Source organism: Petromyzon marinus, chromosome 26 (genome assembly GCF_048934315.1).
Source record: "Petromyzon marinus isolate PM22_M1 ecotype Great Lakes invasive population chromosome 26, UKy_Petmar_22M1.pri1.0, whole genome shotgun sequence".
In the NCBI taxonomy this organism is placed as follows: domain Eukaryota; kingdom Metazoa; phylum Chordata; class Hyperoartia; order Petromyzontiformes; family Petromyzontidae; genus Petromyzon; species Petromyzon marinus.
In genome coordinates, this window is record NC_133692.1 from 3,215,612 (window position 1) to 3,241,820 (window position 26,209).

The following is a 26,209-nucleotide window of genomic DNA, read 5'->3' on the forward strand; positions in this document are numbered from 1 at the left end:
TGTGTTTTCTCCTAATCAGATTTTGAGAATTGCCAACCGCTGACGTCAGCTGTTGTGGACACAGATCAATCGCGTGCTCGCCGTGCGGTGATGTAAAGCGGAGATGAAAATGTGGCCCCTTGGTTATGTAAGCGGTGATGCAGGCGGTGATGCAGGCTCAGAGTGTGAGCCCCCTTTATCAACAACACCAGACAAAGCCTCACAGACATGCTTTCGGGGCAAGTGCTGTTAGCGAGCACCTATGAAGGCCGGCACGGCACACGAGGGGGTGAGTGGCCAGCACCACGCCCGGCCGTCTTTGTCACCCACCCGGAGGCGATGTTTACACACCGCGCCGGGAAATCATTTGAGGCCGAGTCGACCTAGGGGAGGCCCATGACCGGTTCAGACAATTGTCAATGGTGTAGGCCCTGAGCGGGAATCGAACTCAGGTATCTCTGCCGCATACCTGTCAACCCCTTGTGGGTGCCTACCTCAAGGCCGTAGCCACGAAGTCAACATTGGGGGGGACCAAATATTCCACGGGGTCTGGGGGTCCCCCCGCAGAAAAAAAATATCTAAATTTGAAAACGAATTTGCTGCCTAAAATATTTACAAATTCACTAAGACGTAGGATTGACTTTTTCTTTATTTTTAACAATAATGTATAATAGTGTATTGTATTACATTGCTCTGTTTTTTTCTTTTTTTTTTCTTTTCATTGTATGTAATGGCAGAGATTATGGATTTATAAAGTACAACCATAACCACAATCACATAAACATGAATCTATTTTATAGCAATATATTTGGGGGGACATTTTGAGCATATTTGGATATTGGGGGGGGGGGATGTGTCCCCCTAATATATTATAATTACGGCCTTGGCCTACCTTATTACAATTCAGACTTTATTGGTCACCCTGTGCCCTTATGCTGCCGGGTCCACTGCGTAGCGCGCTAACGACTGCACCACCGCTACCCCCCCCCCCCACACGAGGACACGCGCGTACACAGAATTCAGTAGTGCCGTGAGCGATGTTTCTCAGTGTACCCCCCTCTGGTGCGTCCTACCGTTCAAGCAGCCCTGGGTCCCAACGCAGCAGGTTCCCGCCCGGCTGTAGATGCATTGTTGCCAAAGGAATCCCAGCACTTTGGTGTTATTTGGCCCATAGTATTGATACCAATTCTGAAAAAAAGTACCGCATCATCATCAGCAGCAGCCATAAAACAATTGCTGGATGAAGGTCTTCCAAGGCCAACGTAAAACTACCTCACCATGAACTGATTTCATCCATAGAGTATGCTTAGTTTGCAAAATCGGTATGTGGCGAAAGTGTTTATAAATCAGCAGCTCACCGCTTAAATCGGTGGTGGGGTTGGTAAGGATGAACGTATGGTTATGCAATAACACGGGGAGAAGTCTACAGGACTCTATAACGAAAAAAAAATATGTTCTGCTTAAATGAGCATTGGAGGCAGTGGTGCTCATTTTCTGTTTACTTCAGTCGTGAGCCAGTGGTGGAAATTCCTCGTTCCTATGACGGGGATGAGTTTATCCATAGGACAAGTAATGTGGACTTCCCCACAAAGTAGTACTCACTTTATCGAGCCCAGAAGGATGATGTGTTGAGTCAACCCTCAACCAGGGTTGGAACTCACATCTCTAGTTGGGTTTAAATTCTGCAGCAAGTGTGGTAGGAGAGGACTTTTAATAATTGCGTGTGTGTGGCCTGTGCGGTTCATACCGGTGGGTTTTTTGCATATCTCATATATGTAGGCGTGTGATCTTAACAGGATGACAGCTGTTGTGGTATTCTTCGATAATGAAGTAGCTTATAATAATAATCTGCACTTTCACAATGTCCCAAGGCGCCAATCATTGTGATGAGACGTGTGGTGTGGGAGAAGCTTACAAAGGGAGAAAGTTGACGTAGAAACGGACAGGCAGAATAAGTATTATACGTAAATATTCTACACGCCGCATGTGGAATCTGTGCAAGGAAACAGTGTGGATATTTGTGATGAGTTTAAAACGACACGAGGGTGTTTAGTGTTGTTGTCCTCCCCCCGCACCTCCCAGTTGGTTACGTACGGTGCGAAAGAAGTTCAACATCCAGTACAGACATACACGTACATTGGATGGACCGTGCGCTATTACATCAACTGGGTTACAGGGGTCATGGATGAATCAGCAAGCAGTGGAACGAGACAAATATAACGTAACCTCGGTGGCTCCTTATCACGATTGCAATTTTACAAAGGTCCATTCATGCTCATTTCGTCTCACAACGCCGAACACAAATCGCATGTATAATCACATTAAGGGCAAAATCCTATTTATGGCAATTATCAAGTTAATGAAATCCTCAGAAAATTTTAAAATGAATAAACAAATCAAGAAATGGTATCAAAACTAAAGATATAAACAGAAAAAAAAATATCATCTTCATAGATGATATGATCATATGGGAAGATTTTATATACGGTACAATAGTTATATGGGCTGATGATACGTTGGGTTGTATGGGCAGCTAATATACTGGTACAAATAAACTCGGGCTTGTTGAAATCAAAGAGGCATACTAGCAAGGATTGAAGTAGCCAGTGCCAAGAGAATCAGAATATTTATACTGCAGGAGAAATCCGATGAGCTATGAAGCTCTTTGTCACAGATGTGCAGTAGGGGCGGGTCAGCCAAGTTACAACAGCAAACAACACAACAAAACACTTCAAACAATACAAGAGAGGCAATGTGAGAAAACAAAAAACCCATACATGTCAACCTCAAAGGGTTAGAATAATTGAGAACCCGAATGAAGGTCTGTGGAGGAATAAACCCCCAAGAAACCGAAAGGAAACCCCAATAAACAGAGAGAGAACTTCAAGAAACCGAGATAGAAACCCATGAAACCGAGATAGAAACCCAAGAAACCGAGAGTGAAACTCAAGAAACCGAGACAGAAACCCAATAAATCGAGAGTGAAACCCAAGAAACCGTGATAGAAACCCAAGAAACAGAAATAGAAACACAAGAAACCGAGAGTAAAACCCAAGAATCCGAGATAGAAACCCAAGAAACCGAGATAGAAACCCAAGAAACCGAGACAGAAACCCAAGAAACCGAGATAGAAACCCAAGAAACCGAGATAGAAACCCAAGAAACCGAGAGTGAAACCCAAGAAACCGTGATAGAAACCCAAGAAACAGAAATAGAAACACAAGAAACCGAGAGTAAAACCCAAGAATCCGAGATAGAAACCCAAGAAACTGAGATAGAAACCCAAGAAACCGAGACAGAAACCCAAGAAACCGAGATAGAAACCCAAGAAACCGAGACAGAAACCCAAGAAACCGAGATAGAAACCCAAGAAACCGAGATAGAAACCCAAGAAACCGAGAGGGAAACCCAAGAAACCGAGATGGAAACCCAAGAAACCGAGAAAGAAACCCAAGAAACCGACATAGAAACCCAAGAAACCGAGACAGAAACCCAAGAAACCGAGATAGAAACCCAAGAAACTGAGAGCGAAACCCAAGAAACCGAGATAGAAAGCCAAGAAACCGAGATAGAAACCCAAGAAACTGAGAGGGAAACCCAAGAAACCGAGAATGAAGCCCAAGAAACCGAGATAGAAACCCAAGATACCGAGAGTGAAACCCAAGAAACCGAGATGGAAACCCAAGAAACCGAGATAGAAACCCAAGAAACCGAGATAGAAAGCCAAGAAACCGAGATAGAAACCCAAGAAACTGAGAGTGAAACCCAAGAAACCGAGAGTGAAACCCAAGAAACCGAGACAGAAACCCAAGAAACCGAGAGTGAAACCCAAGAAACCGAGATAGAAACCCAAGAAACCGAGAGGGAAACCCAAGAAACCGAGAGTGAAACCCAAGAAACCGAGAGGGAAACCCAAGAAACCGAGAGTGAAACCCAAGAAACCGAGATATAAACCCAAGAAACTGAGAGTGAAACCCAAGAAACTGAGAGTGAAACCCAAGAAACCGAGATAGAAACCCAAGAAACCGAGATAGAAACCCAAGAAACCGAGATAGAAACCCAAGAAACTGAGAGTGAAACCCAAGAAACCGAGATAGAAACCCAAGGAACCGAGATAGAAACCCAAGAAACCGAGAAAGAAACCCAAGAAACTGAGAGTGAAACCCAAGAAACCGAGATAGAAACCCAAGAAACCCAGACAGAAACCCAAGAAACCGAGGGAACCCCAAGAAACCAAGATAGAAACCCAAGAAACCGAGAGCGAAACCCAAGAAACCGAGATGGAAACCCAAGAAACCGAGATAGAAACCCAAGAAACCGAAATAGAAACCCAAGAAACTGAGAGTGAAACCCAAGAAACCGAGAGGGAAACCCAAGAAACCGAGAGGGAAAATCCCGAGCCGGAGGCACCGAGTGGCGAAAAATAACGGATGCGGTCTGAAAGCTACCTGAAGTGTGATCATTGGAAGGATTTGATAAACCATTTCGGGTCTTGATTGATCACGCTTACGGTGGCTTTCAAACCGCATCCATTATTTTTCGTCTCCCCCCTCCTCTTTTCCGAACATAGATGGACTCGTCCATCTGAACAAACTGTCAAATCGCTATCCGTGGTGCTAACGTTAAAAAACCGCCACTTTTTTCAAAATTATATTGTTGTGGTTTTCACACCTGATGATGATTGCTTGTGTTACAGTCGAAACGTCGTGAGAATTATATTGTTTTATATTTTTATAATTTTATTGTTTCCCTTCTACGTGACTTTACCGAAAGAACCAAGAATATAATTATAACTTTAGCGAAAGAACCAAGAATATAATTATAACGCTATATTCTTGGTTCTTTCGGTAAAGTCACGTAGAAGGGAAACAATTAAATAATAAAAAGATAAATAAATATTTTTTTAGTATTTTATAATAAAGGTATTTTTTATTATTTTATAATAAAAGTATTTTTGTATTATTTTCTAGAAGGGAAACAATAAAATAATAAAAATATAAATATAACAAATATTTTTATTATTTTATTGCTTCCCTTCTACGTGACTTTACCGAAAGAACCAAGAACATTATGGATCGTTTGTTTATCATAGAGAGGCTGCGAGTAAAGAACACAACTCCTGGGGATGATCCCTCGCACGAGACCTTAACCATCGGCAGCGGCTGCCCGGTGCACTTTGTGGTTAATAGTTGCGAGGGAGTCATTTTACGACGGAACGTTGGTCGCAAGGGTTGAATAATCCTCGAGAATTGACACGTATGTTAATAGATGAGATCCAAATTGAACCGAGACCCTTTGAAAGTGGTACAAATATTCACGGATAAGGGAATACAGAAAGACCGTGATTTCTCCACCCGAGCGAAAGGGTTTTGGCATGGAGGCGATGTTTGCACGCACCCGTACGTAGCCAACCGTGCTAATCGGCGGTGCCGCAATTCGTGTATCAATCCTCGTGTGTTCAAAGGAAACGCGGACAACAGGAGCACAGGGAGAGAGAGAGAGAGAAGAGTGAAATACAATTGGCAGATATTAGGTTTTATAAAAAATACAAAGTAAAGGAGGGACCGATGCTGGGAAAGCGGGGAGTGAAACACGGATTCAGTAGAACGGACGAGATTGCGATCGTTTTAGCGAAGTTTCCTTCAAGTGAACTCTCTCTTCTACACAGGAGGAGGTGGTGGTGGTGGTGGGGGAGGTCATTTTTCCCAGAGTAATGTTTATGAACAAAACTGTCAGGCACATTTTATTTTAATTCTCGGAGCAGGAATGTAGTCGAATTAAGCGTGGAACCAAATTTAATGCGACGATTTTTTTCGTCTCCTCCTCTTAATGCTTGTCATTGTTAATGGCCATGTTCACTCAACAACAACCCCGAGGGTTTAATGACCAGCGGCTGACACCCGGATAACGAACCCAGATCCTCGGCAGTGTCAGCTCGGCACTCTGACTTATCTGAGCCACTCGCGGTCACCTCACCGCGTGCCGAACTTAAGGCGATATCCACCCGGAACGTCGGGCACGGATAGCGTGCCATCAATTAGTTTTTTTTTTTCTCACCAGTCACAAAGGTCGTCAATAAAAGCCTCGTGACAACCTACATTGTCCAATGTGCTGGCCAGGAGCAGCGCCAAAGCCAGCAGATGGATGAGCGCCACTAATATCAACAGCTTCTTCATGTTGCCTGCAGCCTCGTTGGCCTGTGCTCTGCGGGACACGGCAACGACGCACAATCAATCAATCAAACTTCATTTCGAGAGCACTTCGCGCAAAAAATGCAATGCGTTAGTGCTTTACAGGCATGGACAATAAAAGTGAAATTGTAGGCAAAATAAAATCAAGTAACAAATTTGTAGCAAAGACAATAAAACGAACACATTCAGAAAATCATAATTAAAAGCAAGATAAAAAAAGTACGTTTTAAGATTTTTTTTGAAAGTGCTTAATGATTCTGAAGCCCTCGGATCCCCTGGCAGGCTGTTCCACAGGTGAGGACCGTAAACACTAACAGCCGCTTCTCCCTGGGTTTAGTCCTGGGCTTTGGGACGACTAAAAGACCAGTACCAGAGGATCTGAAGGGATCGGGTTAGTTCATATCTTATAAAGGTGCCAGACCATTCAACGAGCTAAAAACCAATAGAATACTTTTGTAATAAATTATTTGACTGACTGGCAGCCAGTGCAAGGATCGTAAAATGGGTGTTATGCGGGTGCTCTTTCTGGTTTTCGTCAGAACACGTGCCGCTGCATTCTGAATTAGTTGCAGTTTACTTATTAATTTCTTCGGTTAAGACCAGAAAGAAGAGCAGAACTTGTAACGAGAATCAGTCATGCGCAACCTCAATCAATGCCTTTGTTCAGATGTGTAAGTGTCATAGCTACATTGCATTTATTTCTCAGAACTACAGTCCATGAAATAACCCATTGAGACACGTAGGATATTTTTGCTGATCGGTCAAGGCCCATAAAGCCACGCGAGCTCTGATCATCCTCGCAGCAGCGGCTTGTGGCTCAGCCATCGAACAAAGACGGGTCACCGCATCGCGCGCTTTCAGATGCGCTTCCGCGGCCACTCTGGAACGTTCCTCCGATATTAGGAAGTCACTGGAGCTGTGCACTTTTAAATCTAGATTGAAAACTTATTTCTTTAGAACCGCTTTTTGTGTTTAGTTTGTTGTCCTTCCTCCGCACATCCGATTAGCACGGGTGGCTACGTATGGTACGAAAGAAGTTCAACATACATATGTACAAAGCCACGTTACGAGAGACCAATATCATACTGAGGGTGGGTTGGCCATCGGCATCGCTGAGATGCACTTTTGCGGTAAAGTCCATTGTTATAAGAAACAAATTATAATTCTGTGTGGTGAACCACAAGAGTTTCAACAAAATTAACCACAGCCAATGTTTGCAATACCAACAACATTCATAATAACAGCAAAAAGAAATAAAAACAGCGGAAAGGGAAATGCAGAAAAAAAATCCGAGGAGCACTCCTTTCTTCGTCTATGACTAACGGCGGCTTTAAAATTGAAGCCACAAAGCTTACAACCACCCACCCGGCCAACTCTCTCTTACCTAGAGCGGGAGGAATCGGGGGTTGACAATGGGACGGGCAACAGCGGTGACGACGGTAGATCGACGGACGGACGGTGGCGGCTGTGGCTGTGGAGGCCGCTGTGTGGGCTCCGGACTCGGGCACGAGGGGTTTTGAGGACACCCAATTACGTGCCCAACGTCACGGGGTGTGCCGTGGCCGTGGGATCTCCAACCTACGGCTCGCACGGACTTCGTTTTTTTTTAATCGCTGGGTAAATTCCACATCACGTGCACCGTTTCCCACCGTGGAGCGTTTTTTTTAAATTTAGTTTTTTTAGTAAGTCCAGAGCTTTTACACTGCCTCGGCAAGAAGGAGATATTGAGGTGCACGTCGTGCACACACGCATGGAGGGGCTCCTGTGAAGTGTGGAGTGTGTTCGCACGGCTTGCTAAGGGCGCGCACAACATGTGTGTTTGTGTTTTGAATGAAAATCAACGTAATTGTCATATTTCATAGGGTCACCATAATTGCTTTAACAATGCTTGTACTGAAGCACGCCTTTAAATTACGTCCGGATCAACAACACTGTAATGGGTGTAGTTGATCGGGTAATGTACTCTCAGTTTAATTACTTCATTATTCCTCACGCTCCTGCCCTCTTGCTGCGATGGCTCAGCTACGTTGCCTTTGTATTTTTTCCGAGTGTCGTGACATCACGAAAACACACAGAGCCACTTGTATATGAATAATAACGAGAGAAAAAGCAGGAAATTCGGTAAACAAATGCAATTGCCTTCTACTCGTAGAATTACAGTTGAAGGTTACGCTGAACACATGTATATATGTTGAACTTCTTTCGCACCGTACATAGCCAACCGTGCTAATCGAAGGTGCGAGGGAAGGACAAAGAACAGATGACGCGGTACACACACTTCGACACGCAACTGCCTTTATTAAACAGATTGTCAACACATACCTAAAATCCCGAAGTGCAAATAAAACCAGGATAACTTGTTGAAAATCCGACAATATTTTGTTCATCTTTAAGATACGTTCTGCTGCGCTAGTGTGCGGGCTTTGTGTGGGGAGAAAACAAATCTGTGCTTTCTGCTTCTTGGTGATACGTGGAGGCTTACAAAAGTCATCGCTCAGAAGCGACTCTTCAGGGTCACGGGGCGCATGGTGTGGCTGGACGACAACAACTACGCTGCCAAAATCGATTCCTTAAACTCGTGTAAAGACTCACGGGAAATGGGATAATGCGGCCACGCTGCGACACTGATGACGGATGAGTTGCGATCATTTTCCACAACAAATTCTTACCCGGCTGCGCTGCACTGCCACTTCAAGGTAATTTGTAATGGGGCTGCGCTGTATTTTACCTGGTTTCTCGTGTCCATGCAATGCACACTTTTGACCAAACAATCAGGTTCCTGCCGACTTTTAAAACCTTTTTACCGAATACCGATGTAAGGTTATTTGAAATCGGTAATACGGTTTAAAGGGTTTTGAAATTGGCACCCCGATCGCTTAAATTCGTAGGGTTGGTTGGCAAGTAAGGTCAATGTTTATGCAATCAGTCAGTGTCCATGGGTCAGCGTTCACGTGAGTAATGGATCAGCATTCATGTGATGGGTCAGTGTTCGTGCGATGCGTCAGTGTCTGTGTGATGGGTCAGTGTGTGTCTGATGGATCAGTATTCAAGGAATAATAGTTAATAATTAAAAGACCTTGCTTTCCTTGAGGGACTAGAATGCCGCGTCGCTTGATAGGAGTGGCCCTGTGTTGTGGCTGATGTTCTATTGCGTGGTGTTGTGGTGAAGCCACGTGGTGTGGCGAAATCTCTGCTGTCAAGCTTACTGATTTAAACGGTTCGGCTGCCGATTATTAAACCCATGTACTGCAAACCGTAAACCGCAAAAACTGTGGCTAATATGTTTATGAATGTTTATGTATATTTGTTCGGGCAAAATTTTCACAAAGCGGCACGATCCGCTTTGTGAAAATCGGGACGTGGTGAAAAGGGTAAAAAAAAATCGGCAGCCCCACCGCTGAAATTGGTGCATGGAGGTGTGGATGCGTGGAGGTGTGGGTGCGTGGAGGTGTGGGTGCGTGGAGGTCTGGGTGCGTGGAGGTCTGGGTGCGTGGAGGTCTGGGTGCGTGGAGGTGTGGGTGCGTGGAGGTCTGGGTGCGTGGAGGTGTGGGTGCATGGAGGTCTGGGTGCATGAAGGTGTAGGTGCGTGGAGGTGTGGGTGCGTGGAGGTCTGGGTGCGTGGAGGTGTGGGTGCGTGGAGGTGTGGGTGCGTGGAGGTGTGGGTGCATGGAGGTCTGGGTGCATGAAGGTGTAGGTGCGTGGAGGTGTGGGTGCGTGGAGGTCTGGGTGCGTGGAGGTCTGGGTGCGTGGAGGTGTGGGTGCATGGAGGTCTGGGTGCATGAAGGTGTAGGTGCATGGAGGTGTGGGTGCGTGGAGGTCTGGGTGCGTGGAGGTGTGGGTGCGTGGAGGTGTGGGTACGTGGAGGTCTGGGTGCGTGGAGGTGTGGGTGCGTGGAGGTCTGGGTGCGTGGAGGTGTGGGTGCGTGGAGGTCTGGGTGCGTGGAGGTCTGGGTGCGTGGAGGTCTGGGTGCGTGGAGGTCTGGGTGCGTGGAGGTCTGGGTGCGTGGAGGTGTGGGTGCGTGGAGGTCTGGGTGCGTGGAGGTCTGGGTGCGTGGAGGTCTGGGTGCGTGGAGGTCTGGGTGCGTGGAGGTGTGGGTGCGTGGAGGTCTGGGTGCGTGGAGGTCTGGGTGCGTGGAGGTCTGGGTGCGTGGAGGTGTGGGTGCGTGGAGGTGTGGGTGTCGCCACGAGACGCCGCTATACGTAGCCGATGAGGCGGGGAGTGCTGGGGAAGTTGCGGCGCATGCCCATGCACTTGTCGCGGTCGATGAAGAGCGAGTTGGCCTTGACCCCGAGGTCGTGCTCCAGCGCTGCGCGCGTGGAGGCGAGGACCTGCAGCGCCGACTCAGCCTCCGCCTTGCGTCGCTTGAGCGCGCCGATGGTGTCCTGCAGCTCATGCACCTCGCCCATCAGCCTGAGCAAAGCAGAGACAGCGGCCGCTCGCCGATCGCATTTCGCTACTCGACGCCGGCCACACCACAGCCGACGTGACAAGGCACTGTCAGGGAAAGGTGCCGCCCGACCCCGACGCCTGCTGTAATAATATACAGCAGGCGTCGGGGCCGGGATCGAACCCACGACCCTCCTGTATACCAGGCGAGGTAGTTAACATCTCGCCACCGTGGCGCCTAGAGGTTGTTGGTTTCTGGTCTCCGCAAGGAGGGTTGAGCGATTCTCTTAACTAGCAAGCCGAGCGGTTAGAAGCAACAGCACGCACGGGTGTGCTGCCTCACAAACAGCAGGGAGGCAGGGCTGCCACCGTGCCTCGTATGCGTATCACGTGACCCCCGGCACTGCATGCACCGTCCTCTTGGCTTTGTCTTATAAAACAAAACTACGCACGCACCCACCTGGATTCTCGTCGTCTGCACAAAGCGTTGCGATTTGAGACGTGAGCAAAAGCGCGGCGACGTAAACCACGCTCCGTGGGCATTAGGAGCAAACCTTCGAGGAAGATTTCACAACCAGGGTGGCCTCCATGCGGTGTGTTCAAGTCACAGAGGAGAGAAGGGTACCTTGACCTGTAGGGTCAGTGTGGCTCCCTGGTAGGGTCAGTGTGGCTCTCCTGTAGGGTCAGTGTGGCTCCCTTGTAGGGTCAGTGTGGCTCTCTTGTAGCGTCAGTGTGGCTCCCTTGTAGGATCAGTGTGGCTCTCCTGTAGGGTCAGTGTGGCTCCCTTGTAGGGTCAGTGTGGCTCTCCTGTAGGGTCAGTATGGTTCCCTTGTAGGGTCAGTGTGGCTCACCTGTAGGGTCAATGTGGCTCTCTTATAGGGTCAGTGTGGCTCTCCTGTAGGGTCAGTGTGACTCTCTTGTAGGGTCAGTGTGGCTCTCCTGTAGGGTCAGTGTGGCTCTCCTATAGGGCCAGTGTGACTCTCTTGTAGGGTCAGTGTGGCTCTCTTGTAGGGTCAGTGTGGCTCTCCTGTAGGGTCAGTGGGGCTCCCTTGTAGGGTCAGTGTGGCTCCCTTGTAGGGTCAGTGTGGCTCGCTTGTAGGGTCAGTGTGGCTCTCCTGTAGGGTCAGTGTGGCTCTCTTGTAGGGTCAGTGTGGCTCTCCTATAGGGTCAGTGTGGCTCCCTTGTAGGGTCAGCGTGGCTCCCTTGTAGGGTCAGTGTGGCTCTCCTGTAGGGTCAGTGTGGCTCTCCTGTAGGGCCAGTGTGACTCTCCTATAGGGTCAGTGTGGCTCTCCTATAGGGTCAGTGTGACTCTCCTGTAGGGCCAGTGTGACTCTCCTATAGGGTCAGTGTGGCTCTCCTGTAGGGTCAGTGTGACTCTCCTATAGGGTCACTGTGACTCTCTTGTAGGGCCAGTGTGGCTCTCCTGTAGGGCCAGTGTGACTCTCCTGTAGGGCCAGTGTGACTCCCTTGTAGGGCCAGTGTGACTCTCCTGTAGGGCCAGTGTGACTCCCTTGTAGGGCCAGTGTGACTCTCCTGTAGGGCCAGTGTGACTCTCCTGTAGGGCCAGTGTGACTTTCCTATAGGGCCAGTGTGACTCCCTTGTAGGGCCAGTGTGACTCTCCTATAGGGCCAGTGTGACTCCCTTGTAGGGCCAGTGTGACTCTCCTGTAGGGCCAGTGTGACTCTCTTGTAGGGACAGTGTGACTCTCTTGTAGGGCCAGTGTGACTCTCTTGTAGGGCCAGTGTGACTCCCTTGTAGGGCCAGTGTGACTCTTTTGTAGGGCCAGTGTGACTCCCTTGTAGGATCAGTGTGGCTCTCTTGTAGGGCCAGTGTGACTCCCTTGTAGGGCCAGTGTGGCTCCCTTGTAGGGCCAGTGTGACTCCCTTGTAGGGCCAGTGTGACTCTCTTGTAGGGCCAGTGTGACTCTCCTGTAGGGCCAGTGTGACTCCCTTGTAGGGCCAGTGTGACTCTCCTGTAGGGCCAGTGTGACTCCCTTGTAGGGCCAGTGTGACTCTCTTGTAGGGCCAGTGTGACTCCCTTGTAGGGCCAAAGTGGCTCTCCTGTAGGGCCAGTGTGACTCCCTTGTAGGGCCAGTGTGACTCCCTTGTAGGGCCAGTGTGACTCTTACTTGACTTGTGGGGTATCGCGACACAGCTCCACGTTGGGCCTTCGGATGCGCTCCTCCAGACGCGTCTGAGCCACCTTCAGGGGCGCCTGCTTCTCCTGGATGGCTCTCTTGATGTTCTCAATCAGCACCTCTGTCTGGAAGATCTCTTGCATGGTCTGTTGATGACAAACGCACAGATCTGTAGGTAAAGGAACGCCGCTCTGTATGGGTTTCGTCCGTATGTATTTGTTGAACTTCTTTCGCACCGTACTTAGCCAACCGTGCTAATCGGGGGTGCGGGGGGGGAAGGACAACAACCTAAACACAAAAAAGCAGTAATAAATAAATGAGTTTTCAATCTAGATTAATAAGTACTTAGCTCCAGTGACTTCCTAATGTTGGAAGGAAAAGCGCAGCTAGCTACGTACAGTGCGAACAAAGTTCAACATACATACAAATAATAATAATAACCTTGGATCGTTGTGATGAGTTTTCCCGCATGTTTCTCACAGAGAGGTTGTGAGCACAGAACACAAACTCGTGGAGCTGACCCCTATAACGCGAAACTTTAACCAACGGCTGTAGCTGCCGGTCCAACATCTGTGCGCATACTCCATCATCATCATCACGATACATGGGCTGATAGCCCGCAGGCGTTAACTGCGCATGTCGTCATTTGTTTCCACTTTCCTCTGTCTTGTGCCAATTTTCTCAAGTAGTGCCACATCTTTCTGACACCAATCTCTTATGATGTCGTCAAGCCATTCTCACCCGACGCAGCCAATAAGTAAGGGTTGTCACGTCAACAGAGCATGCCAATTCGTGATAAACCTTACTAATTGGCCGTGTCGGGTGGTGGCGGGTTTAACGACACATTTGTGGGCGAGGGCGGGGGGCGGGCGGGGGCAGCGGGGGGCTGTGCGCACCTTCGCCAGGTGTGTCTGCAGCTTGTTTTTGGTCTCGGCCGTCTCGGAGACACGGTTGGTGAAGGCCACGTTGACGGCGTTGAACTGCTGCCACATGTTGGTCGAGGCCACCTCCAGCGTGGCCTCCACGTCCTCGCGCAGCTTGGAGGAGGCCGCGCGCTCGCACTGCGACCGCACGATGTTGTCCTCCGTGAACTTGGCCCAGGACTCGGGCACGGAGATCCTTGGGAGAGGCAGGGGAGGGGGGCGCGGAGGAACGATAAATCCCCCGCTCCGCCGCCAGCGCCGCCGGCGTCTTCTACGGAAGCTCTCGCTGGCGCTCGCCGCTGCGGCCCGTGACAAGGTCACGGGCGGAAAGGTCACAGACGAGCACGGGGACACACTGGCAATTGTATGCATGTACGTGTATGTTGAACTTCTTTCGCACCGTGCGTAGCCGACCGTGCTAATCGGAGGTGCGGGGGAAGGAGCTGCAGCAGCCTAGAGGGGCTGTTGCAGTTTTGACAAAGGCACGCGGCAGCTCGGTTTAGCACGTGGACGCAGCCCGTTTGAACACTGACCTCAGGTTTGTTTTACTCCACCCCTTCGGCTACGGCTTCTCTCTGCTGAGTAACACCACCTGAACATTAAGACATCTGTAAAGCCTCACCTCTTCTCCAATGCCCATTCGCTTCCTCTTCCCTGCCCTCGCCCCTCCACTCATTTCGGTCCCTCCCCTACCATGTCGTGATCCCAAAGTACCCCCCGATCACGGTCGCTCATCCCTCAATACCTTGCACGCCACTGCCATCGAAGCCATTCCATTCTGTCACCGTTTGCTAAAAACAATTTCGAGCGCCTTGAGTGAAGGTGCTCTATAAATATAGTGTAAAGCTAGATTAAACCATTGTTAACGCTGAAAACTTCTGTACATGCTTTTTACTGTTAAAATTCCCATCAATTGCTTCATACGCCCGCTTCGGTGCTATTTTTATTCATTTGTTATTTCTGCTGTCTCTTCCTCATATTATCCCAATGGTATTGTCAGCGTCATGTCGTGTGATAACGAATGCATTCAGAGCTCTCACCCTGTGTTCGGAAATGGCCCACAGAAGTGAATATCCATGAACCGCTTCTGAAATAATCTTTTCAATCCCTCGCGCACACTCGGGTGCTGCGAGTTCCTACCCACCCAGCTACACAGAGTGATATCCATCACACGACAGTCAAACTGAATTCGCGGTCGCCACGGTGGTGAGAAGTTAACTACCTCGCCTGGTATACAGGAAGTCGTGGGTTCGATCCCGATCCTGACGCCTGTATGTTTGTAGTTTGGGTGTCTCTTTGCTCGTGGTCGTGTGGATTTTTATTCGGCTCCTGCGGTTTTTCCCCTCCACATTTAGAATCAACATCACACGTTTATAGTATTTGGCTGCTGCTGTAGATTTCCACATGATAAGCCACATGATAAGCCACATGATTAGCCACATGATAAGCCACATGATAAGCCACATGATAAGCCACATGATAAGCCACGATCATTTGTGGCCAGGGCGCTTCTGAAAAAGAGCGATATAGCTCACTAGGCCCTACCTGGTAAAATAAAAAAAAATGTTTAGTTTACTTGAGTTTATTCCTAGCAGCAGGAATTTAGCCGATGTTAAGCGCAAGAACCAGATTTGGCGTTGATTGTTCTAGTCTGTGGTCATTGCTGCACTGGTCTCATACCTACATCAACCGACGGCAACTCGAGATCCCAAATTAAACTTTGATGTTCGACTGAATTCCGAGGCAGGATTTCAGCGGTGCCAGCTCGGCACTCCGAGCTAACCCAGCCACCCCTGTAGCCTGGGATGTGCTGCGGCTGGGTTGAAGTGTTTGTCTTTCCCCCATCCGTCTACCAAAGGAACAGGGTGGTGGCGAGGGGGGGAAGGGGCAAAGGGGGGGATTTGCCCCAGACCTCGCGCATCAAAGAGTGCCCACAGTGGGCCTGGTTTTGCTCATAGAACAAAGGGATCCGGCAGGGGCATTCTATCCTGGGCCTGCACGAACCGTTGCAACGTTCCGACCCGCCCCTACTGGACGTCTGTGAAAAAGAGCTTTACAGCTCATCGGATTCCTCCTGCAGCATGAATCTTCTGATTCTGAACCTCTGGGTGGCTTCTCTACCAAAGTAGGGGGTGCCGTAGCCCCCCACCCCTTATTCTGCGCCCCCCTCCCCCCACCTCCTCCTCCTCCTCCCCCCATTGTGGCGCCGCCCGCGCTTACGCGGGGTCCAGTTGCTCCACGCCTCGGAAGAAGCTGATGCCCTCGGAGGAGTTTCCCAGGTGCTGGCACTTCTCGTCGATGCGCAGGGCGTTGTGCTTGTCGCTGGCGTCGCGCTCCAGCTCGTGGTACGCAGCCCTGCTCGCGCTGACGTCACAATGTGCGTGTGCGCGCGTTGTGTCTGTTGAACTTCCTTCGCACCATACGTAGCCCAACCGCGCTCGTCGCAGGTGCGAACACCCGGCGACGGGGGATGGAAATGCAGCAGAGGAGGCCACGGGGAGCGTTTTCACGCACCAGGGCCTGCTTTTCGCCGCTTTCAAAAGTCTGGGCGAAGCGAGCAACGAGGCACCGGAGCTCATCGCCTGTTCGTAGCCCTCAGCCAGTGGTGGACATTCCACATTCATATATATGTGTCGTGGGGCGAGTCGTCTATCAATAGGACATCCGCTGTTGACTTCTCCACAAATTGGTGCCAATTCGATCGACCCTGTAGGGATGATGGGTTGAGTCAAACCCCCCCCCCCCCCCACCAAGATTTGTTTTAACTCGCGACCTTCCATTTGCGAGCCGTTCACTCTACCGCTGAGCTACCCGGCCAGGTCTTACCGTGCTGGTCGCTTAGAAAACAAATCTGATGGAAATGCGGTGGTCAGGAGCCACAGACGTGAACACGAGTGATGCCATTAGACTCAGCACGCGCTGTCACGAGAGGAAGACTTACACGAGCTGAGCGTTGATTTTGTTCAGCTTATTTCTCAATTGCTCCTGGGACCTCCGCACCACGTCCACCTCCTGACATGCACACGCAGGGCAGGGATGTACGCTGATCACCACAGACGACGCTCTTCCAGCTTATGTACAAGAGAAGATTGCGTGAAAGCTGCAGTGTATGAAAGTCAGGGTTTAGTATGAAAGGAGTGAAACCTCAAAAACCCTTTCCCGTTCCGAGGCGTCTGCAAGTTGCAGGGTGGGGTCCCGTTCAATGCTGAATCTTGGAAAGCACAAGCGGCTCAGCGTTAATTTTAATTAGAGAGGCGTAGCACCACTGTTTTTAAAGACATTGTACTCACCGTAGAGAACTGTCGCGACACGACCGCACTCTACGATAGCTGGTGGCAAACTCTGCTAGACGTCCTCCCGCACGACCTATTATTTATGATTCCGTTTTGATTACGTACGTGTACGTCATCGGAACGGAATGGGAAGAAAGACTGGTGGTGTACACGTTCGTCATCGGAACGGGAAAAGGCTTTAGGCTGAGGTGGGTAGCACTAATCTACGAGAGGGTAAATTTAGGTTGAGACTTATGAGTGAATGAGTAAGCTGTGGGTCTTGTGAGTTAATGGGACCAATTATTGAGTGAGTGAAGTATGGGACACATGAGTGAGTGATTGGGTGGGTGGGTGAGTGAGTGAGCAAGTGAGGTGTGGATCTTGTGAGTGAGCTAAGAAACCTATGGGCAGGGTGAGTGAGTAAGAAGTGCTTAAAATCGGCGTGCGAGTGAGTTTAGAATCAGAATCTTTATTTATACTGGCAGAATCCGATGAGTGAATGGAACCACTGGATGAGTGAGTGAGTGAGTGCAGTCGACGGTGGAGTTGTGGGGGGCACCTGCAGCAGCTGTTTCTCCACGTCATCGTGCACCAGGTCCATGCCCATGCGCTTCTCCCGGTGGTAGAGGCACTCCTTGCACACCTGTTGAGGAGAGAGCCACCCGTGAGCCCTACACGGCGATAGGTGCACACACAGCCGCGTATTTGTATACACAGAGGGTGCATACTGGTGCACGCGTGTGGACTGGTAACATGGTGGGTATGTGTGTGTGTGTTGGCGAGCGGTGGCGCAGTGGTTAGCGCACTATGGTACGAACCCGACGACCCGAGTTCGAATACCGCTCACGACCAACATTCAATGACCGAAAGTCTAATTGCATTTTTTTGTGAACTGCTTTTTGTGTTTAGTTTGTCGTCCTTACCCCGTACCTCCGATTATCACGACTGGCTACGTGCGGTGCGAAAGAAGTTCAACATACATACTCCCCCTAGGTCGACTCGGCGTTAAATGAGTACCTGGTGCGGTGTGTAAACATCAGCACCGGGGAGACAAATGTGGCCGGGCCTGGGTGCTGGCCACCCACCTTTCATTGTGCCTTGCCGGCTAACAGCACTTGCCTCAACAGCCTGTTAGAGGTTATACGGTGGATATTTGTCTTTGGTTTTGTGTGTGTGTGCATTGGCGGGCGAGTATTATTGTTGTGTGTGCTCGTTGTGTGCGATATGCTCAGCTCCCGACACCAAATGCCAAAGACGAAGATCCCCCGTGTAGCCTTAACTGACCGCTGGGGAAAGTGATGTTTGCGAGTAGCATCTACGAAGGCCTGCATGGCACGCGAGGGGGCGGGTGGCCAACACCACTCCCGGCCCCCTTTGTCTCCCTGGTGGCGATATTTACACACCGCACCAGGTACTCATTCGAGACTGAGTCGAGCTTGGGGGAAGCTCCAGGACCGGTTCAGATAATCGTCACTGGTGTTGGCCGTGAGCGGGAATCGAACTCGGGTGGCTGGGTTCGGAGGGCAGCGTAGCGCTGACCGCTACGCTACCGCTCCCCCACACAACACACAAACAGACAGAGAAACGCACGTCCACTCTGACTCGGGGCACGAACCCCGCAGCTGGGGACGCGAGACTAAACAGCGAGTCGGCTCAGCGGCAGCGTGTGAAGCGAGGCAGGTGGGGAGACGCGGGTTGGGAGTGTTTCTGGAGACACTCTCCTGTGTGTGTGTGGAGATGTCCCGGGCAGGGAATGAGGTGTGCACGATGTACAGGGTGGTTCAGATGTCTCGTCGCCCCCAATTAATTCACCCTTCACAATTGTTCTTCTCCCATTTAAGTAATCATTTATGTTATAAATAAGTGTGAGGGTGAACAGGTGCAGCCGTGTAGGTGTGTACAAGTGTGGCAGTGTAGGTGTGTACAGGTGTGGCAGTGTAGGTGTGTACAGGTGTGGCAGTGTAGGTGTGTACAGGTGTGGCAGTTAGAGGGTGAACAGGTGTAGCGTCTAGGTGTGTACAGGTGTGGCCGTGTAGGTGTGTACAGGTGTGGCCGTGTAGGTGTGTACAGGTGTGGCAGTGTAGGTGTGTACAGGTGTGGCAGTGTGGGGATGAACAGGTGTAGCGTCTAGATGTGTACAGGTGTGGCCGTGTAGGTGTGTACAGGTGTGGCCGTGTAGGTGTGTACAGGTGTGGCCGTGTAGGTGTGTACAGGTGTGGCCGTGTAGGTGTGTACAGGTGTGGCCGTGTAGGTGTGTACAGGTGTGGCCGTGTAGGTGTGTACAGGTGTGGCCGTGTAGGTGTGTACGGGTGTGGCAGTGTGGGGGCCACCAGTTGCAGTGGAAGGAGGAGTCTGTTTAGTTCGGGATGTTCTGACGCAAATTAGCTTGGAAGTGCAGCTCGGCGATGGAAGATGTCGGCACGTGAATCTCACTGTGACGGATAAAAGGGGGCGTCCTAAATATCTCCATCATTCAATTTCAATAGATTCTCTCTCCCAATCGATTCGAAGTGCCCCCCCCTCCCTACCCCAACAAAATAAAACGCGCGAGAAAGTGACTTCCATTCGCCACTGGCACGCAGGTGTGCACAGGTGTTGCTGTATGTAAGTTGAACTCCTTTCGCACCGTACGTAACCGACCGTTGCTGACATCCGGGCGCGTCGTACTGCGGGCGTGCGCAGGTGTCATGCGGTGTAAGTGGTTCTGTGATGCCCCAAGCAGCGGGCACGAGAGGTGAGCGGTGGTGGAGCGAGGGGGCAGGGAGGGTGGGGGGGGGGGGCATTGCACCTCCCCCCCCCCCCCGCGGCGCTATGTAGGCGGGGCGGCACCTGCATCGGCCCCTCGGTCTCGGCGAGCGCGCGCTCCACACGCTTCTTCATGTCGCCCAGCGCGTTCATCTCGGCGACGCTGCGCTGCATCTCGTGGCTCAGCTCGGCCCTCCAGAAGGAGATGTCGCCCACGCGCTCGCCCAGTCCGCGGCTGCTCTCGGCCTGCACGCGGCGCGTCGCCTGCTCCGCGTCGCGCAGCATGCGCGCCGTGTCGTGGCGCAGGCGCTCGGCGTTGTGCCGCGACACCTCGGAGCGCGAGTAGTGGCCCTGGTTGGCGCGCTGCCACTCGAGCGGCGTGAAGCGAGCCGACAGGACGAGTGCCGCGCGGCTCGCCGAGGGGGACCCCGCGGAGGCCAGGGGCGGCATGCGCGGGTGCTGCATCTGCAGGTGCTGATGCGACGGGGCGGTCATGACCCGCGCGCCGTTGCCCACGGAGGAGCTGGCGGGGCGCCAGTGCACGCAGGGGTTGTACCTGCGTGGAGGAAAAGAAATACATTCAAACAACGCGCGTTGTAAATTAGATATGTATATAAATAAATATATTTTTTTACCAGGTCAAGGCCCACTGAGCTATGAAGATTTTTTTCAGAAGCGACCTGGCCGCAAATGACAGCTCAACGAAAGTGGCTCATCACGTGGACATTTACAGCAGCAGCCAAATACTCTAAACGCGCGACGTTGATTCTAAATGTGGCGGGAAAAACCGGTGGAGCCGGAGAAAAATCCACGCGACCACGGGGAGAGAGACACCGCAAACTCCACATATACAGCAGCAGCAGCAGGCGTCAGCGTCGGGATCGAACCCACGACCTCGTGCGTACCAGGCGAGGTAGTTAACATCTCCTAGCCACCGTGACGTCCAGTGAGATGCGGCGGCCCTCTCCGTGGCTGGCACAGCGGCGAATTGCGTGCGTGGAATTTCGAACCTCTTTCACAGCGTACGTAGCCAACCGTGTTTATCGTATCGCCGTTCGCAAAAAGAGAGAATAACCTATGAGTTCGGTGGCAGGACGCGAAAAATAAGAAGACCCCGTGACGCAGAAACATTTTATTTTAAAATTAATTTTAAGGCCACGGTCAATCCACTGCTGGATGAATGCCTCCCCTCTCCACGTTGCGCAATACTGCGCCTGAGCACGTGCGCCAGCGCGAGTTGATGGACAGTGGAGGTGTTTCGGAGGTAATATAAATAATGAACTCGGCTCTTCTACATCGCAATTCGCACGAGACCTCAAAGCGCTCTACACTCTGGCGTATTAAGTTACGGCGAAAGCGCGCTGTTAAAGGGGGTGAGTGTTCGGACGAGAAAAAAAAAGTGATCATTCTCGTCTAAACTCATTATTCCCAAAGAACGGACTGTGTAGTGTTCTGTGTGGAGACAAACGGAGCCGTCTACAGCCAGGCTCTGCGATTGTTCAATTCCCTTCCCCCGTCCATTCGGGGGAAGGAAATCCCTTCCCCCGTCCATTCGGGAAAAGGGAATTCAACAATCGCAGAGCCTGGCTTACAGACGGCTCCGTTTGTCTCCCACAGAACACCACACAGTCCGGCCTTTAGGAATAATGAGTTTAGACGAGAATGAGCAGTGGAATATAATGAGCAGTGGAATATAAAACTTTAGCAGAGATCAATGAGATATTTATAAGCCAACTCATCCAAGGCCTTAAACGTAAGAAGAAGAATCTCGATTTAAAGCTTTCGTGATTGTAGGAATCCATTATCTTTGGTTCTTTCGGTAAAGTGACGTAGTTATAAAATTAAATGAATCACGACGTTTCGGGCGCAACACAAGCTTGGCCTGAATCTTAAAGTCGATTATCGCCACCGATGTTTGTCGACGCAGGGAATCGAACTCAGGTGACGGGGTTCATAGCGCAGTGCGCTAACCACTGCGCCACCGCTCCCCACCCGCCCCGTGGCACCAAATACCCAAATGGAAATGAGCCCTTGCACCCAAACTGTCTCAGATAAAGCCTCGACATCACTCTCCGACATTTCCCATTTCGTATCTTTTGAATACATCTCTCTCCTCCCAATTCTGAATATGTTTATATATTCTCCTATCATGAATATATTTATCTAATATCTCATATGAATGATCTCCCTCTCCTGTCCCTTCTGAATGGATATTTTGCCTATCTCTTCTGAATACATCGGTTTAATTTCGTATTTTAAAATGTCCAACTATACACAAGTGTGTAGGGAAGTGTGAACGTGTATGCTTGTGTAGTAGCATACGTGTGTGCAGTAGTGTAGATGTGCAGTGTTGTAGTTGAGTGGACGAGCAGGCGTGCAGTGTTGTAGTTGAGTGGCCTAGCAGGTGTGCAGTGTTGTAGTTGAGTGGACGAGCAGGCGTGCAGTGTTGTAGTTGAGTGGGGGAGCAGGCGTGTAGTGTTGTAGTTGAGTGGGCTAGCAGGTGTGTAGTGTTGTAGTTGAGTGGGCGAGCAGGTGTGTAGTGTTGTAGTTGAGTGGACGAGCAGGCGTGCAGTGTTGTAGTTGAGTGGGGGAGCAGGCGTGCAGTGTTGTAGTTGAGTGGGGGAGCAGGTGTGTAGTGTTGTAGTTGAGTGGGGGAGCAGGTGTGCAGTGTTGTAGTTGAGTGGGGGAGCAGGTGTGTAGTGTTGTAGTTGAGTGGGGGAGCAGGTGTGTAGTGTTGTAGTTGAGTGGGGGAGCAGGTGTGCAGTGTTGTAGTTGAGTGGGGGAGCAGGTGTGTAGTGTTGTAGTTGAGTGGCCGAGCAGGTGTGTAGTGTTGTAGTTGAGTGGGGGAGCAGGTGTGTAGTGTTGTAGTTGAGTGGGGGAGCAGGTGTGTAGTGTTGTAGTTGAGTGGGGGAGCAGGTGTGTAGTGTTGTAGTTGAGTGGGGGAGCAGGTGTGTAGTGTTGTAGTTGAGTGGGGGAGCAGGTGTGCAGTGTTGTAGTTGAGTGGGGGAGCAGGTGTGTAGTGTTGTAGTTGAGTGGGGGAGCAGGTGTGTAGTGTTGTAGTTGAGTGGGGGAGCAGGTGTGCAGTGTTGTAGTTGAGTGGGGGAGCAGGTGTGTAGTGTTGTAGTTGAGTGGGGGAGCAGGTGTGTAGTGTTGTAGTTGAGTGGGGGAGCAGGTGTGTAGTGTTATAGTTGAGTGGGGGAGCAGGTGTGCAGTGTTGTAGTTGAGTGGGGGAGCAGGTGTGTAGTGTTGTAGTTGAGTGGGGGAGCAGGTGTGTAGTGTTATAGTTGAGTGGGGGAGCAGGTGTGCAGTGTTGTAGTTGAGTGGGGGAGCAGGTGTGTAGTGTTGTAGCTGAGTGGGGGAGCAGGTGTGCAGTGTTGTAGTTGAGTGGGGGAGCAGGTGTGCAGTGTTGTAGTTGAGTGGGGGAGCAGGTGTGTAGTGTTGTAGTTGAGTGGGCGAGCAGGTGTGTAGTGTTGTAGTTGAGTGGCCGAGCAGGCGTGCAGTGTTGTAGTTGAGTGGCCTAGCAGGTGTGTAGTGTTGTAGTTGAGTGGGGGAGCAGGTGTGTAGTGTTGTAGTTGAGTGGGGGAGCAGGTGTGCAGTGTTGTAGTTGAGTGGGGGAGCAGGTGTGTAGTGTTGTAGTTGAGTGGGGGAGCAGGTGTGTAGTGTTGTAGTTGAGTGGGGGAGCAGGTGTGTAGTGTTGTAGTTGAGTGGGGGAGCAGGTGTGCAGTGTTGTAGTTGAGTGGGGGAGCAGGTGTGTAGTGTTGTAGTTGAGTGGGGGAGCAGGTGTGTAGTGTTGTAGTTGAGTGGGGGAGCAGGTGTGTAGTGTTATAGTTGAGTGGGGGAGCAGGTGTGCAGTGTTGTAGTTGAGTGGGGGAGCAGGTGTGTAGTGTTGTAGTTGAGTGGGGGAGCAGGTGTGTAGTGTTATAGTTGAGTGGGGGAGCAGGTGTGCAGTGTTGTAGTTGAGTGGGGGAGCAGGTGTGTAGTGTTGTAGCTGAGTGGGGGAGCAGGTGTGCAGTGTTGTAGTTGAGTGGGGGAGCAGGTGTGCAGTGTTGTAGTTGAGTGGGGGAGCAGGTGTGTAGTGTTGTAGTTGAGTGGGCGAGCAGGTGTGTAGTGTTGTAGTTGAGTGGCCGAGCAGGCGTGCAGTGTTGTAGTTGAGTGGCCTAGCAGGTGTGTAGTGTTGTAGTTGAGTGGGGGAGCAGGTGTGTAGTGTTGTAGTTGAGTGGGCTAGCAGGTGTGCAGTGTTGTAGTTGAGTGGACGAACAGGTGTGCAGTGTTGTAGTTGAGTGGACGAGCAAGTGTGCAGTGTTGTAGTTGAGTGGCCTAGCAGGCGTGCAGTGTTGTAGTTGAGTGGCCTAGCAGGTGTGCAGTGTTGTAGTTGAGTGGCCTAGCAGGCGTGCAGTGTTGTAGTTGAGTGGCCGAGCAGGCGTGCAGTGTTGTAGTTGAGTGGCCGAGCAGGTGTGCAGTGTTGTAGTTGAGTGGCCGAGCAGGTGTGCAGTACGGGTGTGTGCTGATGACCGACCCGGCTGGGTGCTTGTAGCTGGCCCGCATGGTGCTGGTGGAAGGCAAGAAAGGGCCCATGGCTGCTCGAGACCGCACGTACGTGGCCGCGTTCGTTGCGCCAAGTAGCTCCATTGAACCTCAAATCTAATCCCCGGGGGGAGAGGCGAGAGAGGTGCGGAGGCGCTGACACTTCAACAACGTCCGCTGCCACAAACCCCAGGCGTACTTGCTCAATGCGGGAGGACTTCTTCACAATTCTGCATGCGCAAATCGACCGACGAGGCTGGTTGTTCGCAATGACCAGCGGAAACTTTACGGTACTCAAATTGTAAATCTTTTTCCGAAGCGACCTGGCCGCGAATGATAGCTCAGCGAAGTGGCTTATCGCGTTGAAATTTATAGTAGCAGCCAAATAATGCAACATTGTAAATGTTGTGGATTTGCTTTCCAACACACCGGTGTGCTGAAGTCGTAACTAATTGCCACGTTTTGCTTACGTGACAAACCTTACGAAATGCCTGTGTCGGGTGGTGGCGGGTTAACAACACGTTTTTAGTTACGCGATCTCACCCGAAAAACCCATTTATTGTGGAAAATACTAAATTGGTGTTCTCTGTCAGACCGGAGAATACAGAGGCATTCTCTGGTCTGACACGTATGAGATTAGGCCATGGTGTAGGCCAATCAGTTTCAAAGACAACGTATATATATTATCAGAGCATGTTTGTTTGCATGTTCACCACGAGTACGTGTGGTTAATGCGAACTTGATTTCTTGCAAAAGATTTCTATTTGGTGTTTGAACATCTTAACACCTCCTATTTTATTGCCAGAAAGGGTCAAACCTTTTCTGATTGATCACATTGTGATACTGTATCGGCAGTGGTGCACAAGCATACATAACATACGCTTACAACTTTCATCAGTACCATTGCTCTTAAATGAATTATATACTTAACAGGAGACGTTTGAGGCCAATGGCCCTTCTTTATGGCAGAGGCATACGAAGAATGGCCAATGTTGCACGACATGTTGTAACGGTAACGAAGTGTAGAGGGCCCAAAGGGGGTCCCCTAGGGGCTTTAAGTCTGACGACGAAGCCACTTACTTCGTAACAGTCCGAGCTCCCGCGACTTTGTCCAGACAGACACGAGAAGCGCCACTCCGAAGCCACCCCGATCACGCGAGACCCGCGCACTTTTGTGCTGAAGCTGAGCGCGGTTTGTGGATGGCAGAGTCACTGTTGCTATGAGCGCCCCGTGCCGTGTGGATGACTTCTTGTGGGAAGGTGGGTGGGGTGGGGGGGTGCAGTGCGATTTCTGCTGCACGTCACGAGTTCTGCATTCACAGGCGCTCTTGGCTGGTGGGGTGTGTAATGATATGCGGTAAAGAAAGGAGGCCCCCTCCTCCATTCATTCATTGCATCATCAACTCGCCGTGGGCGGCGGGGGCTCTGATGGCGCTTTGTGCGACGACGTTCCTCCCACCCTCCCCACCTGGGGTGGCGACAATGGAGCGGTCCTCAAATATCCGGACGTCGTGTGGACGTGTGAGTGAATGGCCGTGTTGGTTCACGCGCACGCGTGCGTGCGTGCCGGGGTTCCTGCGGTGTGCCGTGCCAGTCACAACACAACTAAAACGCGTTAATTATTCACGCGAATTAAATGACTCATATAAATAAAACACGCGCGTTTATTGTACATTTATTGTGACGGCATTATATTAAGGGTTTTTTTCCCCATTCTGGATATCCACAGCAAACGTCACCTTTAATATGCCATAGCGCACAACGATGATCATTAAGTCATACCAATGGCGCTTTCTGGGATTCAAATTTAGAATGCAGGAGAAATTAACTTACGCAAATCAATATCGCCCTCTTTCTATTTCCACAGGTTCAGTAAATCACTGGCTTCCGAAACAGAATCATTGTTTCTCTGCACGTTCTGACGATACATTTCTGTACTTGGACCAAATCTATCACGCGTAGCATGTTTCGGCTTAAAGAAAATCCACAGTGTCATACATTAATTCAGTTGACATCGTATATTGTTCGAAAGACATACGTATGCATCTGTT

The 26,209-nt window shown here is 50.6% G+C and overlaps 1 protein-coding gene across 1 annotated transcript; it reads right to left on the reverse strand.

Moving 5' to 3' along the window:
• Nucleotides 1–8,448: 8,448 nt before the first annotated feature.
• LOC116946170 (tektin-3-like) lies at nucleotides 8,449–25,493 on the reverse strand. The gene is made up of 9 exons (XM_032961104.2): nucleotides 25,239–25,493; nucleotides 24,151–24,275; nucleotides 19,719–20,190; nucleotides 17,449–17,532; nucleotides 16,559–16,629; nucleotides 15,838–15,981; nucleotides 13,591–13,813; nucleotides 12,686–12,840; nucleotides 8,449–10,580 (listed from the first exon to the last, which is right to left on the reverse strand). The coding sequence occupies exons 2-9, from the start codon at nucleotides 24,261–24,263 to the stop codon at nucleotides 10,364–10,366; spliced, it is 1,479 nt and encodes a 492-aa protein (XP_032816995.2). The 5' UTR covers nucleotides 24,264–24,275; nucleotides 25,239–25,493; the 3' UTR covers nucleotides 8,449–10,363.
• Nucleotides 25,494–26,209: the final 716 nt, after the last annotated feature.

Bases quoted from the DNA above. Each gene is read 5' to 3' on its own strand.
- LOC116946170 (XM_032961104.2), bottom strand. From the start codon at position 24,263: ATGGAGCTACTTGGCGCAACGAACGCGGCCACGTACGTGCGGTCTCGA. The intron at 16,630-17,448 runs GTGCCCCCCACA...TGTGCATGTCAG, and splicing joins TGGAGAAACAGCTGCTGCAG to GAGGTGGACGTGGTGCGGAG. The intron at 15,982-16,558 runs GTAAGTCTTCCT...TTGTGACGTCAG, and splicing joins AAAATCAACGCTCAGCTCGT to CGCGAGCAGGGCTGCGTACC.